The 17,577-nt window shown below is 42.0% G+C and overlaps 1 protein-coding gene across 1 annotated transcript in view; it reads right to left on the minus strand.

Moving 5' to 3' along the window:
• Positions 1 to 17,577, minus strand: part of LOC119861396 (multiple epidermal growth factor-like domains protein 6) — a 309,492-nt gene that overhangs the window by 59,410 nt on the left and 232,505 nt on the right. Inside the window, exons 14-19 of the mRNA XM_043492338.1 lie at positions 14,292 to 14,423; positions 5,559 to 5,687; positions 4,978 to 5,106; positions 3,134 to 3,268; positions 1,500 to 1,634; positions 520 to 645 (exon numbers count right to left, since the gene is read on the minus strand). Of these exons, the coding sequence (XP_043348273.1) occupies positions 520 to 645; positions 1,500 to 1,634; positions 3,134 to 3,268; positions 4,978 to 5,106; positions 5,559 to 5,687; positions 14,292 to 14,423 (786 nt within the window). The remainder of the gene's footprint in view (positions 1 to 519; positions 646 to 1,499; positions 1,635 to 3,133; positions 3,269 to 4,977; positions 5,107 to 5,558; positions 5,688 to 14,291; positions 14,424 to 17,577) is intronic.

The raw sequence follows: 17,577 nt of genomic DNA on the forward strand, positions 1-17,577 counted from the left end.
TACTCCCTCACCTGTTCCTCCTCCCCTTTCCCTTACTGGTTTCAGGATGGCTAAGGGAGATACCCAGGCCCTCTTTCCATATTGTCTCTGAGCTCTGCACTTGTTCCCTGCAGTAGACATGAACCAGGCAGGAGGCATTGTGTACACAGCAGCATAGACCTGCTGACAGCTCGAGTCTAGTACAACTGCCCTGATCTCCCTGTCTTGCAGCAGCCCTGCCCCTTACCCAAATCACCATTGTAACTTGCACCTCTATTGGCAGTCTTACCAGAGACAATGGAATGAACGGGCAGGGTGACTGAACTAACTTCTACCGCTTTGGAGTGGATTCCATGAAGTTTGGATAAAGTCCATGTGGATACATGAGCTTGTCCATTCTGCAGATAGAAGGTGTTACCTTATTCCAGTTTTTATGGACACTAGAATTACTTAACTTCTCTCCAGTCTCCACATTCCAACTCCACAAAGGTTAAGGTATGGAGTTCTCTGCACAATAGTCTATCCAAGCATCAAGCATACCTCGATCACATGCAGCACCTCTTCTGCCAGCAGGGCACATGCACTGCCCAGTCTTTGAGTCACATAGTGCTCCTGCACAGCCACAGCTCTGCCTGCAGTTCACACCAAACTTCCCTGGGCCACAGGCTGTTCAAAAGAAGCCAGAGGACATGGACTGTGGTTATCATAAGAAAACATTCTGAAGCCTTAGGAAGCATTACCAACAGCAATTTTAATCCAGGTAGCACTGCTACAGAGTGATCTATTTTAGTGCCAGTGTCTCAGTGATTTGTGATCTTTAATTAACTGTGCAATAAAACTCTGGAAAATCTAGGCCTGAAGCTTTAAAAGGAAATATTAAGTTACTTGGAGCCATAAAAAGTATTCTTAACAATCCTCAATCTTTTATCCTCATTGTAGGTGGCAGGCAGGATGATCCTGCACTTCCTTCCAATTATCCATCTCTGGAAGAATGTCATTGGACAGAGAACCCGCCTCTTGTCCAGGGATTAAAATGAGCTGCTACATTATTTATTTATATTTTCTACTCATTTCCCATGCCAGTGGGAGTCTGTAGGCTTTAGCTGACACAATATATTCAGCACATATTGCATTTCAAATGAAAGGAGGAACGGAATCTCAACTTCACTCCTCCAAGCTCTGTGCTCTTTCCTATTCCCATAATCTGCCACGGAGCTAACATCCCCCCCCCCCCCAGTCTAGAGAGTCAGAAGGTGGCTCTCTCCGCATCTGATGATCGATTATGCTGCCTAGATGCCCTAGTACCTGAGCCCATCACCACCAGCATACATCAGAGGTTAAATTTACCACTGGAATCAGTATACATAACTACAGTTGGCTTTATTGGAAGCGTGCCTACTTGTGTCAGTAACAATTTAGCATAATATCTAGAATTTTGGTATCTGAACTTGGGTTTCCCAGGGCTGAATTTCTCATTCCACTTTTAGACCTCCCTTTGAAATATGCCTCCAGGAACCTACATAAATGGCACCTTTCTCCATGGAAACCTGGTGGGCATGGATGCTTGCAGTCTCCAGTCTCCTGGTCACATAAAGCATCAGCAGGACAGTTGCACTTTAGCTTACAGCCAGCTCCATAAAAGCCAGGCGGACACTCTGAAAAACATGAGTGCACAAAGAACGTATGTTAGAACAAGGAGTAGCTGAGAAAACTGAAACAAAAGTTGCTAGATAATTTGGCAGAAAAGATATTTGACATAGAAATTTAAACATTACAAGGAAATATAATTGATAATCTAGCTGTGTTCACTATTGCATAAATTTAAACATTTACATTAAACACAGAAGGGTCATTACACATGGGATGCCCTCCAAACACCATCCAAAATACACAGTCACATACTGGATAAGGACATGTTTAAATACAGATTTCAATGACAGCCTAAGATTAGCACAGCAGAGGGTTTTTGTAACAGTAGAACAGAACAAAAGAATCAAAGGGACAATTTCTGCTCTGTGATACTCCCATGCATCATTTACTGACATCAGTGGGAGTTTTGTGCCTACAATCAAGGGCAGAATACAGTCCTAATTCCTGTCACTTAACCAGTGCAGCAATTCAGTAGAGTTGCAAGAGGTGTGAGAAGAGAATTTGACCCTCAGAATACACTTTCCACTACATTCTGTCTCACTGTGTAGTGCCTACACAATGGGGCTCTAATCCATGATTGGGACCTTCAGCATTACTACATTAAAAACAAATAATAATTATAGTAGTAACAACAACAGACCTAGCTTATACCGGAGAACAAAGAACATGAATTGCTTGAATTCATGAGAAACAGCTGCAGAAAGTGCCTGTATAATTCAATCTACTTATTCTCTTGATGTTATTACTTCTGATACCCAAAAATGCTTGCCTTCATATACTCTTCTGCTTGGGTGCCTCTGTACAGAGTTCAGAGGTGGAAGAATAGGCTTGTTCTGATTTGATCCTTAGCCAAGAGGACTAAGGATATTTAATAATTATCACTATTATTATTCCCCACCCACCCCCAACCCCATCAAAATACTACCAGTTGCTCTATGGCATAAGAATTCAAGGGGGAATGTGAAGCAATTATCTTTATTGCATTACTGCATTAACTGTCCACAGATGATTATGAAGATACTGAAATGTGACTGTAGAATACAGTTTCCTTTGCACTATCCACAAAAACCATAAAGGGAGAAATGAAAAAGCTGCAAAACTGATCTATTAACACACTGCCACAATCATTCACAAAAAGTTCAGCTGCCTCAAAATACAGCCTGGGGCTCTAAAATCACTGTCTGTGTAAAAAAACCCTGGGATAAAATCTTGACCCTATTGAAATCAAAGGCAAAACTATTATCTTCAATGATGTCAGGTTTCCATCCCAAATGTCAGTTGCTCAGGTTAAAACAGCTGGGCAGATTCTAACGTCATTTATACTCCTGCAACCTCAATGAAGCCAAATGTCCCCCTGGCTCCGGAGTAGGAAAAATACAGAGAAACAACTGGCAGACTACTTTAGAGTTTGGTGCAACGCAAGACTGCATGTGAGAGGAGCAATGAGATGTAATAAACAGAAACAGGACTTTCCAGAAATAAAAGGATCAGTGGTAGATTATACCTTTCTGGCACTTGTTCCCTTGATAACCTGGTTTGCAAGTGCAAGTACCATTTCTGGCATTGCATGCCAGAGTGTTCTCCTTGACACACTGACATTCTTCTGAACAGCCAGCTCCAAAGGCCCATTTGGGACAAGCTGCAACCAGATTAAATGGAATTGTTAATTTTGCAATTACACATGATTTATTTTAGATCTGCAGAGAGTGCTTTTGCTGTGAAACAAAAAGTTCACTGTACTTCTGAGCAAATATATACATTCACAGGCACTCAAGTGTGTACACATGAGCATGTATGTGTGTAAAATACAGTTTACATAATTCTTGTAATAACTAGCTCATTTTATTTTGGGCAATGTGAAGTGAATGTAATAATCAGAAATGTTCAAAAGTAGAGCTAGTTGCAATCTTTTGAACAAAACTTATTTTGTGTCAAAAAATGAAAGTTTTAATGAAAAAGTCAAAATTTTTCCCATTTTTCTAAAAATAAACCCCCTAGAAACTTTATATGTTTGTTTTGTTTTTCATTTTGTTTGTTTTTCATTTTTCATTCTCTCACTTTGCAGTCCTTATTTTCATTGTTGGTCTTCTTCACCTTCAGTAATTGGTCATCTCTTTCTTCTCTTTTCACATCTGTTCTGTTATCATTAGTGTTCTCTTTCTTCTTCACATGTGGGTTCCATCACTGTATTTCTCTACTCTTTTTTTATGTTCAGTTGTTAAGTCTTAATTATTCTGTGTTTGTTCAGCTCTCAGCCATTGGAATTTTCTTTCTTTTCTGAGTTCAGCTGTTGGTCATTGTACCTTTCATCTTTATTGGTTTTGACTGTTGGTTACTGTGCCTTTCTTCTTCCTGTGCTCAGTCATTGTGCTTCTCTTCTTTCCCTGTGGTCAGTTGCTTGTCTTTGTTCTTTGGGAATTTGTTTTTTTGGGGGTTGAAGAGCCAGTTTTGTTTGGTCAACATAGTGATGAGGTCAGTTAAAAAAAGCATTTTCAAAAAAAGAAAACCCTTTATTTTAGTAAAAAGGAGTACTTGTGGCACCTTAGAGACTAGTATAATACTTATTTTGAAAATGTGAAAAAAAATCACAAAACATTTGAATGTAAAAAATGGTTCTGTTTTAAAGACCAATAGATGAAAATAATTCTGAAATATTGAAAGTTCTCAAGAAATATTTTTCAGTTTTCTACCATCTCTAGTTCCAGTTCCAGCCGAACTCTAGCCCTAGCCCACCAGCCAGCCCTGACCAGGGCCCAACCCTAATTCTGGCCCACCAGACCTTGATACTAATCCTGCCCAGGGGCCACCAGCCAGCCCCAGTCCTAAACCAAGTCACCAGATGGCACTAACCCTAACTCAGCTTTGTACATGACCTGGTACCGGCCCTATCCCTAGCCTTGGGCCATCCATCAATCCCAATCCCAATCCCAACCTGAGTCAGGCCCCACAATCGAGCCCCCATGACCTGGCCCAAATCTGACAGTATCCCAGGAATACTAACTCTAACCCATGATTTGACCCAGCCTGAACCCAAACCTAACCACATACCGCTCCAACACTAAATCTAGCCCTAGCATTGATCAACAATCTGGTCCCAACTCTAAGTGTAAAGATCAGTGAAAATCACACAACACTTCCATGGGCTTGGTAACCATTATCTGCTATTATATGCCCTGAATTAGCAAGGCACTTAAGCACGAGCCAAACTTAAGCATGTGAGTAGTCCCACTGACATCAGTTGGGCTACACATTGTTAAATAACCTGTTGAATTGTGTTGAGAGACTTTTTACTCCTATTGTGCCCTGCATGTTTTAAATAAATAATTTAGAAAAATCATTAAGACTTACTTAGATGGCAGAAGCGGCCATATAACCCTGGGTCACACAGACAGGCTCCATAAATTCTATGGCAATAGCCATTGTTGGCACAGTTACATTTCTTGTTACAGTTCTTCCCAAAGAATCCTTTTGGACAGCCTAGTGGGTGCACAAATAAACACAGCAATTGATGGGCAATACGGTACCAAGCTTTTGCTATAAAATATCATGCCAGCTTCTCTTGGCATACTTTCTACAGAAAATATATTGAGGAAAAAGGATGGTCTGCTGGGTAAGATACCGGACTGGGATTTGGGAGATCTGAGTCCGATATCTGGCTCTGCCACAGTCTTCCTATTTGACCTTGGACAAGCCACTTAATTTCTTTGTGCCTCAGTTTGCCATCCTTAAAATGGAGATATCATCTTTTCTCTCCCACCCTTTGCCTGTCCTATTATTTAGATAGCAAGCTTTTCCCTAGCACAATGGGGACCTATTTCACTTGTGATCCTTAAGATCTACCATAGTACAAATAAATAAAAATAAGAATAATGGTAAATCACAAGACTCCCAGGCAGCAGTTATACATAATTAAACAACAGAAATCATACCATCCTCACAAATCTGTCCATTAATTCCCGGTGGGCAGTGACATTGTCCTGCTACATGGTCGCATGAGCCTCCATTCTGACACTTACAAATGCTATTACAATCTTGCCCATAAGTCCCAGGGGAGCAAGCTGCAAAGAAAGCGGAGGAGATGAATTGGCTAAGTAATCTCTTCACTGCATTAGAAGCAAAGCGAAATAATGCTTCAGTCATCAGAATGACACCGAGCAATTAAAGAACCATTTTGGTCAAGCAACCCACAAATAATGCATGTCACTCTCGTTTCCATATACAATAATATCTGTCTCCATGGAGATTATTGAAAAATGACAGCCGAAGTAACAAGACTCAAATATCTGATGGGAAATGTGTCTTTTAGCTAAATGCAATCCCTGGCCATTTAAAAAAAAGCCATGCATGGGGTTTAACTCCCACTGACTATAAATGAGAGTTACCGGGCTCAAAAGTTTTGAAAAGGTGGAGGTAATTATTTAAAAGACATAGATTATTACTTCCATATTGCTGCAATTATCTAAAACAGTTAGATTCTCTGATGTTCCAGAGACATTTTATATTGTCCGAAGGTCGCTAATACATACAACAGCCGACTCCATTTGGTAAAGCTATGATTGTTCTAGCAAAAAAACATTTTGGTAAACGAGCAGAGCTCCGTTATTTTCAGCTTGAGTTGTGTAAATACAGTTGCTGGGATTATCTTCAGTAACTGATTTAATTGACATTTTCTCAACAAACATTAAGAAACCTGAGATTCAGCATTAATTTTCATCCAGTTTTCTTTCATTCCTTATTATGGAAATTTAGCTTCTGATTTGCCCAACTATTTAGCTTTTCTCTAAAAACTGTGATCTATGCTGGTTTAAAAAAGAGAAAGGGAGGAAAAAAAAGAGATATTCATAGAGGGCCAAATCCTGTATTTTCCATTGATCCATACAAGGCAAATTATCATTATCAACATTGACTTCAGTGGGATGAGGATTTGGCCAATAACCCAGTTCCATAATTCTGTATTCTTTTTAAAGATAGAAAAAAATTCCATTGGATTAAATATATGAAAATCCTTTTAAGTATAGAATGAATATATTATTATTTGTAAAGTGTAGCAGAGAGCCTGGGCCCTGCCTCAGCCAGTTTACAGTTTATGCCTAAGCAACTTTATTACATTATGAATACAGATAAAACATCCCAATTTGAGAGCCAAAAGACACCACAGGTTTCAGAGTAGCAGCCGTGTTAGTCTGTATTCGCAAAAAGAAAAGGAGTACCGGTGGCACCTTAGAGACTAACAAATTTATTAGAGCATAAGCTTTCGTGAGCTACAGCTCACTTCATCGGATGCATTTGGTGGAAAAAACAGAGGAGAGATTTATATACACACACACAGAGAACATGAAACAATGGGTTTATCATACACACTGTAAGGAGAGTGATCACTTAAGATAAGCCATCACCAACAGCAGGGGGGGGGGGGGGGGAGGAAAACCTTTCATGGTGACAAGCAAGGTAGGCTAATTCCAGCAGTTAACAAGAATATCAGAGGAACAGTGGGGGGTGGGGTGGGAGGGAGAAATACCATGGGGAAATAGTTTTACTTTGTGTAATGACTCATCCATTCCCAGTCTCTATTCAAGCCTAAGTTAATTGTAGCCAGTTTGCAAATTAATTCCTATTCAGCAGTCTCTCGTTGGAGTCTGTTTTTGAAGCTTTTTTGTTGAAGTATAGCCACTCTAAGATCTGTGATCGAGTGACCAGAGAGATTGAAGTGTTCTCCAACTGGTTTTTGAATGTTATAATTCTTGACGTCTGATTTATGTCCATTCATTCTTTTACGTAGAGACTGTCCAGTTTGGCCAATGTACATGGCAGAGGGGCATTGCTGGCACATGATGGCATATATCACATTGGTAGATGCGCAGGTGAACGAGCCTCTGATAGTGTGGCTGATGTGATTAGGCCCTATGATGGTATCCCCTGAATAGATATGTGGACAGAGTTGGCAACGGGCTTTGTTGCAAGGATAGGTTCCTGGGTTAGTGGTTCTGTTGTGTGGTGTGTGGTTGCTGGTGAGTATTTGCTTCAGATTGGGGGGCTGTCTGTAAGCAAGGACTGGTCTGTCTCCCAAGATCTGTGAGAGTGATGGCTCGTCCTTCAGGATAGGTTGTAGATCCTTGATGATGCGTTGGAGAGGTTTTAGTTGGGGGCTGAAGGTGATGGCTAGTGGCGTTCTGTTGTTTTCTTTGTTGGGCCTGTCCTGTAGTAGGTGACTTCTGGGTACTCTTCTGGCTCTGTCAATCTGTTTCTTCACTTCAGCAGGTGGGTATTGTAGTTGTAGGAATGCATGATAGAGATCTTGTAGGTGTTTGTCTCTGTCTGAGGGGTTGGAGCAAATGCGGTTATATCGTAGCGCTTGGCTGTAGACAATGGATCGAGTGGTATGATCTGGATGAAAGCTAGAGGCATGTAGGTAGGAATAGCGGTCAGTAGGTTTCCGATATAGGGTGGTGGTTGTGTGACCATCGCTTATTAGCACCGTAGTGTCCAGGAAGTGGATCTCTTGTGTGGACTGGTCCAGGCTGAGGTTGATGGTGGGATGGAAATTGTTGAAATCATGGTGGAATTCCTCAAGAGCTTCTTTTCCATGGGTCCAGATGATGATGTCATCAATGTAGCGCAAGTAGAGTAGGGGCATTAGGGGACGAGAGCTGAGGAAGCATTGTTCTAAGTCAGCCATAAAAATGTTGGCATACTGTGGGGCCATGCGGGTACCCATGGAAAAGAAGCTCTTGAGGAATTCCACCATGATTTCAACAATTTCCATCCCACCATCAACCTCAGCCTGGACCAGTCCACACAAGAGATCCACTTCCTGGACACTACGGTGCTAATAAGCGATGGTCACACAACCACCACCCTATATCGGAAACCTACTGACCGCTATTCCTACCTACATGCCTCTAGCTTTCATCCAGATCATACCACTTGATCCATTGTCTACAGCCAAGCGCTACGATATAACCGCATTTGCTCCAACCCCTCAGACAGAGACAAACACCTACAAGATCTCTATCATGCATTCCTACAACTACAATACCCACCTGCTGAAGTGAAGAAACAGATTGACAGAGCCAGAAGAGTACCCAGAAGTCACCTACTACAGGACAGGCCCAACAAAGAAAACAACAGAACGCCACTAGCCATCACCTTCAGCCCCCAACTAAAACCTCTCCAACGCATCATCAAGGATCTACAACCTATCCTGAAGGACGAGCCATCACTCTCACAGATCTTGGGAGACAGACCAGTCCTTGCTTACAGACAGCCCCCCAATCTGAAGCAAATACTCACCAGCAACCACACACCACACAACAGAACCACTAACCCAGGGACCTATCCTTGCAACAAAGCCCGTTGCCAACTCTGTCCACATATCTATTCAGGGGATACCATCATAGGGCCTAATCACATCAGCCACACTATCAGAGGCTCGTTCACCTGCGCATCTACCAATGTGATATATGCCATCATGTGCCAGCAATGCCCCTCTGCCATGTACATTGGCCAAACTGGACAGTCTCTACGTAAAAGAATGAATGGACATAAATCAGACGTCAAGAATTATAACATTCAAAAACCAGTTGGAGAACACTTCAATCTCTCTGGTCACTCGATCACAGATCTTAGAGTGGCTATACTTCAACAAAAAAGCTTCAAAAACAGACTCCAACGAGAGACTGCTGAATAGGAATTAATTTGCAAACTGGATACAATTAACTTAGGCTTGAATAGAGACTGGGAATGGATGAGTCATTACACAAAGTAAAACTATTTCCCCATGGTATTTCTTCCTCCCACCCCACCCCCCACTGTTCCTCTGATATTCTTGTTAACTGCTGGAATTAGCCTACCTTGCTTGTCACCATGAAAGGTTTTCCTCCTCCCCCCCCCCCGCTGCTGGTGATGGCTTATCTTAAGTGATCACTCTCCTTACAGTGTGTATGATAAACCCATTGTTTCATGTTCTCTGTGTGTGTGTATATAAATCTCTCCTCTGTTTTTTCCACCAAATGCATCCGATGAAGTGAGCTGTAGCTCACGAAAGCTTATGCTCTAATAAATTTGTTAGTCTCTAAGGTGCCACCGGTACTCCTTTTCTTTTTTTGAAAAGACACCACAGCGGCTTACTAACTCTAGCTATGATGCATAGCAAAACTAGAAATTATTACAGTTTAATCTTCTTTGCTCTCGTTCCATCACTACGCCCCAGTCCATGCTAATCAAACTTGCAGCTGATCAGTCCTAGGAACCTGCCCCACTGTCATTAGGATTGCAAAATTTTCTCTCTTCCAGTAACTTGTTGTCACCTATTCTTTCTCCATGACATCATTATGGGTCCATAAGAACCACCACACTGTGAAAACCCCATTGATGAAGGCACAAGCTCTGACTGGCATTACATATATAAAGAAAACACGTAGGGTACATCAAGAAATGAGCATTCCACCTATCCATTTGGTTTCTCTTCAACCCTGTGCACCTGCTCTGACAGAGCATTAACGTTTTTTTTACAAGGAGGTGGAGACAAGAAAAAAAGAGAATCTGTTGTAACATCACTTCCATATAAAGGGCACTGGCTTATCAACCAGGTTCAGTTAGAGAATTCTGAGCATTAAAAAACTCTGATGCTAAAAAACAATTCCTATACAGTATAGTAAATAAACCAGAAAATTCATAAAAATAGTCCCAAGTCCACTAACAAAATAAAAGACCGGGATAGCTTGTCTGGGCTACCATAAAGGGATGCCTGGAAAAACCATATTTACTTTCTGCATCAACCCAGACAGCAGTACTCTCTCCCAGAAGAGACCTTTGAAAAAGAGCCAAGAGAGCAATGGACTACAGCAAAGACCCACAGCAGCACATTAGTAGTTTGGGGAAAGTGTATAAAATGAATGGGACTTGATATAAAAACAAGCACACAAAGAATGGTTACTCAGCTTTCATAACTGTTGTTCTTCAAGATTTGTTGCATATGTTCATTACACAAGGGGTGTGCATGTCTTGTGCACTGGTGCTAGAGAGTTTCTGCTCGTCCTCAAAAAACTGGTAGGGGTGGCCATGCTGGGCAGCCCCGTCAGTGCCCTAGTTCTCTGAGCTGAGGGTATAAAGGGCAGAGGCACCCTGCTCACCTTTCCGATCCTTTGTACTGGAGCCTTAGATTGAAGGCTCTGATGTGTTGTGGAAGGAGGGTGAGTGACATAGTGGGCATATGCAACATATCTTGATGAACAAGAGTTATGAAAGGCAATTAACCATTCTCTCTTCTTTGAGTGATTGCATATGTCCTGTGCACTAAGTGACTCTCAAGCAGTTTCAATGGAGGCAGTGCTAGGAGTTTCATCAGAAGAGGAACTGCAGAACTGCTTTCCCTACATTATTAGTACCTTCCCTTGATGCAGTAGTAATTGCATAATATCTAGCAAAGGTGTAGACTGTGGACCACGTTGCCATTCTGCAAATGCCCACAATTGGGACATTACTCACAAAGGCCATGGATGTTGAGTGAGCTGAATGTGCAGACAACTTTTCCAGAGGTGTCATAAAAGGGAAGGGTAACCACCTTTCTGTATACAGTGCTATAAAATCCCTCCTGGCCAGAGGCAAAATCCTTTCACCTGTAAAGGGTTAAGAAGCTAGCTAACCTCGCTGGCACCTGACCCAAAATGACCAATGAGGGGACAAGACACTTTCAAATCTGGAGTGGGGGGAAAGGTTTTTGTCTGTCTGTGTGATACCTTTGCCGGGAACAGGTCAATGATGCAAGCTCTCCAACTCCTGTAAAGTTAGTAAGTAATCTAGCTCGAAAATGCGTTAGATTTTCTTTGTTTTTTGGCTTGTAAATGCGCTGTGCTGGAGGAAATGTGTATTCCTGTTTTTGTGTCATTTTGTAACTTAAGGTTTTGCCTAGATGGATTCTCTATGTTTTGAATCTGACTGCCTGAAAGATTATCTTCCATTCTGATCTTACAGTGTTGTTCTCTTATCTTTTTTTGTTCTTCAAATAAAGTTCTGATTTTTAAGAATCTGATTGGGCTTTTTGGGACTTAAAAATCCAAGGGGTTTGTGCTTATCTTGTTTATTCTCAAGCTTCCCCAGGAAACGGGGTGTAAGGGCTTGGGGGCATATTTTGGGGAAATAGGAATTCCAAGTGGTCCTTTTCCCTGGTTCTTTGTTAAAACACTTGGTGGTGGCAGTGTTTTACCTAATCCAAGGGCAAAGACTTTGTGCCTTGGGGAAGTTTTAACCTAAGCTGGTAGAAATAAGCTTAGGGGATCTTTCATGCAGGTCCCCACATCTGTACCCTAGAGTTCAGAGTGGGGAAGGAACCTTGATAAGAGGGGTAACACCCTTGGCACTGTAACACATGATGATGCACTTGGTGATCCACTTGGACAGCTGTTGGGCTATTACAGGTTGCCCCCTTATTTGTTCTGTGTAGGACATGAATACAGACTTCCAGCCGATTGCTGGTACCAGACAAAGGGGCTTCACTTCTCTGGGACCAGTTTGCGTAATACTGCAGAGATAATGATCTAGACTCGTAGGCATCCCCCATGGAACCCAGTAGGGTGCATGATGGGGCTGGTACAGTACAGGAGATATTCCTCAGCTGTGTAGGCCTCTGGGCTGGTTGGTACTGAGATAGGTCTTTTCCCAGTTGTCATCATGGGTGATAGTTCCAGCACCTACTCTGAGGAAACAGGCAGCCTCAACATGTCCGGCTTGGGAACCAGAATCAGTGGCTCTGCCCTTATTGAGCCAGTAAGGAGTGGTACCAGGAAGTTCTCTCCCTTCAGTATCAGAGTGGCAAGCCTGTGAGGTCAAAGAATCCTGCACCAAGGACCTTGACTATGTGGAAGCCATCCCCTTGTTTGGCTTGAGAGCCTGAGAGGGCTCTGAGCGCTTATGTCTCTTCCAAGAGTGTCTTGACTAAGGGAATCTTTCTCCTTTCTCTGCCTTCTGATAACCCTAGAGGATCTGTCATAAAAATAATGGGAAGGGTAACCACCTTTCTGTATACAGTGCTATAAAATCCCTCCTGGCAGAGGCAAAAACCTCTTACTTGTAAAGGGAAAAGAAGCTCAAGTAACCTAGCTGGCACCTGACCAAAATGACCAATAAGGGGACAAGATATTTTCAAATCTGGGTGGCCAGGGGGAGAAAAAGGCTTTATCTGTCTGTGTGATACCTCCACCCGGGGACAGATCAAGAGAGCAAGCAATCCAACTCCTACAGAATTAGTAAGTAATCTAGCTAGAAAATGCGTTAGATTTTCTTTTGTTTTTGGCCTGTGAAATTTTCTGTGCTGGAGGGAATGTGTATTCCTGTTTTTGTGTCTTTTTGTAACTTAAGGTTTTGCCTAGAGGGATTCTCTATGTTTTGAATCTGACTGCCTGTGAGATTATCTTCCATTCTAATTTCACAGAGGTGCTAACCAATTGATTATCATATTATTCTCAAGCCTCCCCAGGAAAGGGGGTGTAAGGTTTGGGGGAATATTTTGGGGGAATAGGAACTCCAAGTGGTCTTTCCCTGATACTTTGTTAAATCACTTGGTGGTGGCAACAGACCCTCCAAAGGCAAAAAGTTTGTGTTTTGGGGAAGTTTTTCCCTAATCTGGTAGAAATAAGCTTAGGGGGTCTTTCATGCGGGTCCCCACATCTGAACCCTAGAGTTCAGAGTGGGGAGGGAACCCTGACAGGAGCACTCTCTTTGATGGGGAGGAATTCCTCTAATCGACTGAGGTAGTACCTTTGGTGGGCAAAGGGCGGCCTCCATAAGGATGTACCTCAGGCGTTCTTCTCTTGGTTCTTGTCCTGAAGCCTTAGCAAATTGGACGCCTGTCCCTGACATGACCCTCACTCAAGCACTTCAGGCAGTGAGAGCGAATGTCTCTCATGGACATCAGTTTGTGAAGCCAGAGTACCTTAGCATATACTCCTCTGATACCAGGAGATATCCACTAATTTATGAAGAAAGAAAGAAAGAAAGAAAGAAAGAAAGAAAGAAAGAAAGAAAGAAAGAAAGAAAGAAAGAAACATGAGGACACAAAAATGAGTACTACTAAAGAGCAAAAAATACTAACTGCACATTCCCAGAGGAACAATTGACAGAGTTCTTTAACCACAGACCATGGATTGTAAGAAGAATCTGAAGGTTGGGCAGGTGGGGTTCTGCCCTTTATACCTTGATCTTGGAACATGAGGAGCACCAGGGTGTAAGCCTGGCCTCCCCTATGAGGACCGCTAAGGAAAACTCTCTGGTACTGATGCACCAAGTACGCAAGGCTTGCTGTAATGGATATAGCAATTACTCGAAGACAAACAAAGGATATTGTACTGATTGCACTTCACTGGACTGGGTGTGGCAATACTTCACAATTCTAAGTTTCCTGATGAATAATTCAGGGTTCCTCTTTTATATTTTAGGCTTAATATGTCACATAGGACATGGGGGCCTATCAGGTTAAGATGCTGCTGTGTCTGTCTCACCTGTAATTAAATGTTGCAAAAGCGGTCTTTCAGTGAGGCAGTTCTATTCCTTAAACAGCTTTTCAGCTCAAAAGCAAAGAGCAGACTGTTTCTGCTTCTTATGGATTTGCCAGGCCAGGATAAGGACCTCGTTAACTGTACGATGTTGTCAAAACATACAGTACTTACTTTCATTGCATATAATTCCAGTCCACCCAGGTGAACAGATGCAGCCACTGTTTTCACTGTTACATTTGCCTCCATTTATACAATCATCACAGCTCAGGCTACAATCATTGCCAAAGGTGTTATCCAGGCAAACTGAAATGGAAAAGGACAAAAGGCTCAGTGAGCACAGGAACATGATCCTTCGACTAATAAGCTTTAACTTTTTCACTATCATTCCAAACACACAGTGTAAAGAAGGAAATCCATGGAGCATTGTCAATCTAAAGAAAGCAGAATTGGTGTTGTTGATGGTTCTTCCCAAATGTCAACGTGTTTTGTCTTGACAAGAAGTGCCAATGAGAGTCCTCAAGTTTAAACATTATGGGGTTTTGCTGGCAGGGCATTCTTGATGAAGGGCTCTCAACACTGGAAATCAGCTCCAGCACTATCCAAGTCTGTTGCTCTTCAGGATACAATGTAAGCCCCAGAGATGCTGGAGGAGGTCCTGAAGTTCCCCTCTTAAAACTCTGTAGCCTAACAAAGAAAAGTTGGACTCCCTGTCTCTCATCCTTCTTGATGCTGTAAATCCCTGCCAGAAAGGTCTTAAGAAAATACTTCTGAAGAGAAAATATTTTTGTCTTTAGGAGGATCAGATTGCACCACCTACTACATCTTTTCAACAGGGTTTCTTGAGAGAGGATATCTATTGCCACCTCTCCAAATCCCTCTTTTCACATTACAGCAGCTGGAAGCTGTCCTATATATTATCAGTATACTCACTATATATTCCAAGAGCAAAGTTTAAATTATTCTAGGAAAGTTTATCATCTCCTTTTTTGCTTGTGATTATGAGTAAGCATTTTATTTACAAGAAAATGTATTTGTTTTTCTAACTCTCTCTCTCTCTCTCTTTCTCTTTCACACACATACTCACCCCCTTCAAATCCGCACACACTTGCAAGTACAAGCTTGCCTGCTACATAGTCTTTGTCATAGGCTGAGGGGAAAAAACTTGCCCCGGGTTGAAATATCTGCTTTATATTACTAGCATATCCATTTAATCAGCCTGTCCTCTCAGGGGGTTTGAGGCACATGACAGGAGTCTTTTTTGGATGGGGATTTCGATGAGTGTTTAAAATGAAATTGGCAGGATCCTTCAGCTAATATTAAGTCAGTGGGTTGCTTGTTTTTCATCTGTTATTTTATATGTGAGGTCAGATTTTCTAAGCCAATCAATACCCAACAGCTTCCACTGAGGAACCTGAGTAGGTGGTCAGATTTCAAATATGTTCAGAATTCAGGAGCTGCCTCTGAGAACAATTTTGAAAAATCAGACCTAAATATCAGTATGCAAAGTGCCATTGAAAAGGTTACCGTGTTTACTTTAAAAATGAAGTAAAAGCCACTAGATCTATAGTACAGTCTAACAGCTTGCAAGAGGACATGTTTTGACAGGCTGTTTTGTTAAAATATAGAGCACAGCACAAAAAGACTTTTAAAACTAGGAAGAAATAATTTTACATTTGAGAATTTTAAAAAATTGTAAACTTTAAAAAGATATTTTCTTCCTTCTATCACTGCCATCTTTAAGGCATTGGAGCAGCCAATCTTGGCACCCTACATCAGCTTTGGGAAAAGTGCAGCAGCTCAGATACCAAGTTACAACCCCCTAAAAAGACATAGGTCCAATAGTGGAAAAAAACACCAACACTGGGCAATCAATATTAAACTTTGGTGCCTATGCTGTTAATTTTTCATGTGGCTATATTGCTTGCCAGTTTCCACATTGGTTGTCAATCTCACAATATCTTGCTGTGGATGACTGGCTGCTGCTTTACTCTTTCTTCTAGTGTGTCTGCTTTTGTTTAAATGCAAGTTACACATCACATATTTTTTGGAAGTTTTATCTTTTTTATATAAATAAAAGTTAATTGATTAAAGCCAGGACTAGCCCCTGAATTCTGGCTGTGGAGTAAAGTCCCTTTGAAGTGTAATTAGACGTTGCAATTACAAAAACGATACCATACAAAATAAAAAAAAAATCTGTCCTTTCACTCTGAGGAAGTAATACTTTCACCAAAAAGAAAGCATAGTGCTTTTGAGTCTATGTTATAATGACCAAGCCTTCTTATTTGGCTGGAACAACATGGATGTTGAGTCTCAGGTAATTTCCAGGTTGGAGACACAATTGTTCAGGCACATACATGGCATGGCATGTGTACATTTTCTAAGGTTATACACACACTGACTATTCAAGTTTATGACCAGTTCAATACCATCGTTCCTTTCACATACGCTGCACAAAATATTCAGCCGTTATATTTCTATATCTAGATTTTCTGAGAGGTTGGAGTCCAGCAGCACTGCCACTGCAGAGAATACTGCTCCTTTCTGAGGTAGCAGTCAGGGCTATTGGCAATTGTGTTCCCCACATAGTCATTCTGACTGAAGAGACCCTCAGCCTTCAGAATAATTCAGGGAGCCTGTCTCTGGCTGGCACACTTCTTTCCAACATCCTCTGAAGGCAAAAAACCCCCCCAGAATTTGGCCCTCTGTCTTTTTGTCTGGCCTCATGCCAGCTCCAGTCTTCCTGGCTCTGTTGATTCTGTAGGGTGGGAAAGAGATCTTGAGGAGAGAATGTTCACTTCACAAAGCTGCTGGCTATGGCCTCCATGTGTTTCCTCTCCTAAAAACTACAATCTTTTAATTTACTTAGTGCTGAGGGAATTGGCGGCTGTGATTGCAGAGCCCTTGGCCATTATCTTTGAAAACTCGTGGCGAACGGGGGAAGTCCCGGATGACTGGAAAAAGGCTAATGTAGTGCCCATCTTTAAAAAAGGGAAGAAGGAGGATCCTGGGAACTACAGGCCGGTCAGCCTCACCTCAGTCCCTGGAAAAATCATGGAGCAGGTCCTCAAAGAATCAATCCTGAAGCACTTAGAGGAGAGGAAAGTGATCAGGAACAGTCAGCATGGATTCACCAAGGGAAGGTCATGCCTGACTAATCTAATCGCCTTTTATGATGAGATTACTGGTTCTGTGGATGAAGGGAAAGCAGTGGATGTATTGTTTCTTGACTTTAGCAAAGCTTTTGACACGGTCTCCCACAGCATTCTTGTCAGCAAGTTAAGGAAGTATGGGCTGGATGAATGCACTATAAGGTGGGTAGAAAGCTGGCTAGATTGTCGGGCTCAACGGGTAGTGATCAATGGCTCCATGTCTAGTTGGCAGCCGGTGTCAAGTGGAGTGCCCCAGGGGTCGGTCCTGGGGCCCGTTTTGTTCAATATCTTCATAAATGATCTGGAGG

The sequence above is a fragment of the Dermochelys coriacea genome, chromosome 9 (genome assembly GCF_009764565.3).
Source record: "Dermochelys coriacea isolate rDerCor1 chromosome 9, rDerCor1.pri.v4, whole genome shotgun sequence".
Lineage (NCBI taxonomy): Eukaryota > Metazoa > Chordata > Testudines > Dermochelyidae > Dermochelys > Dermochelys coriacea.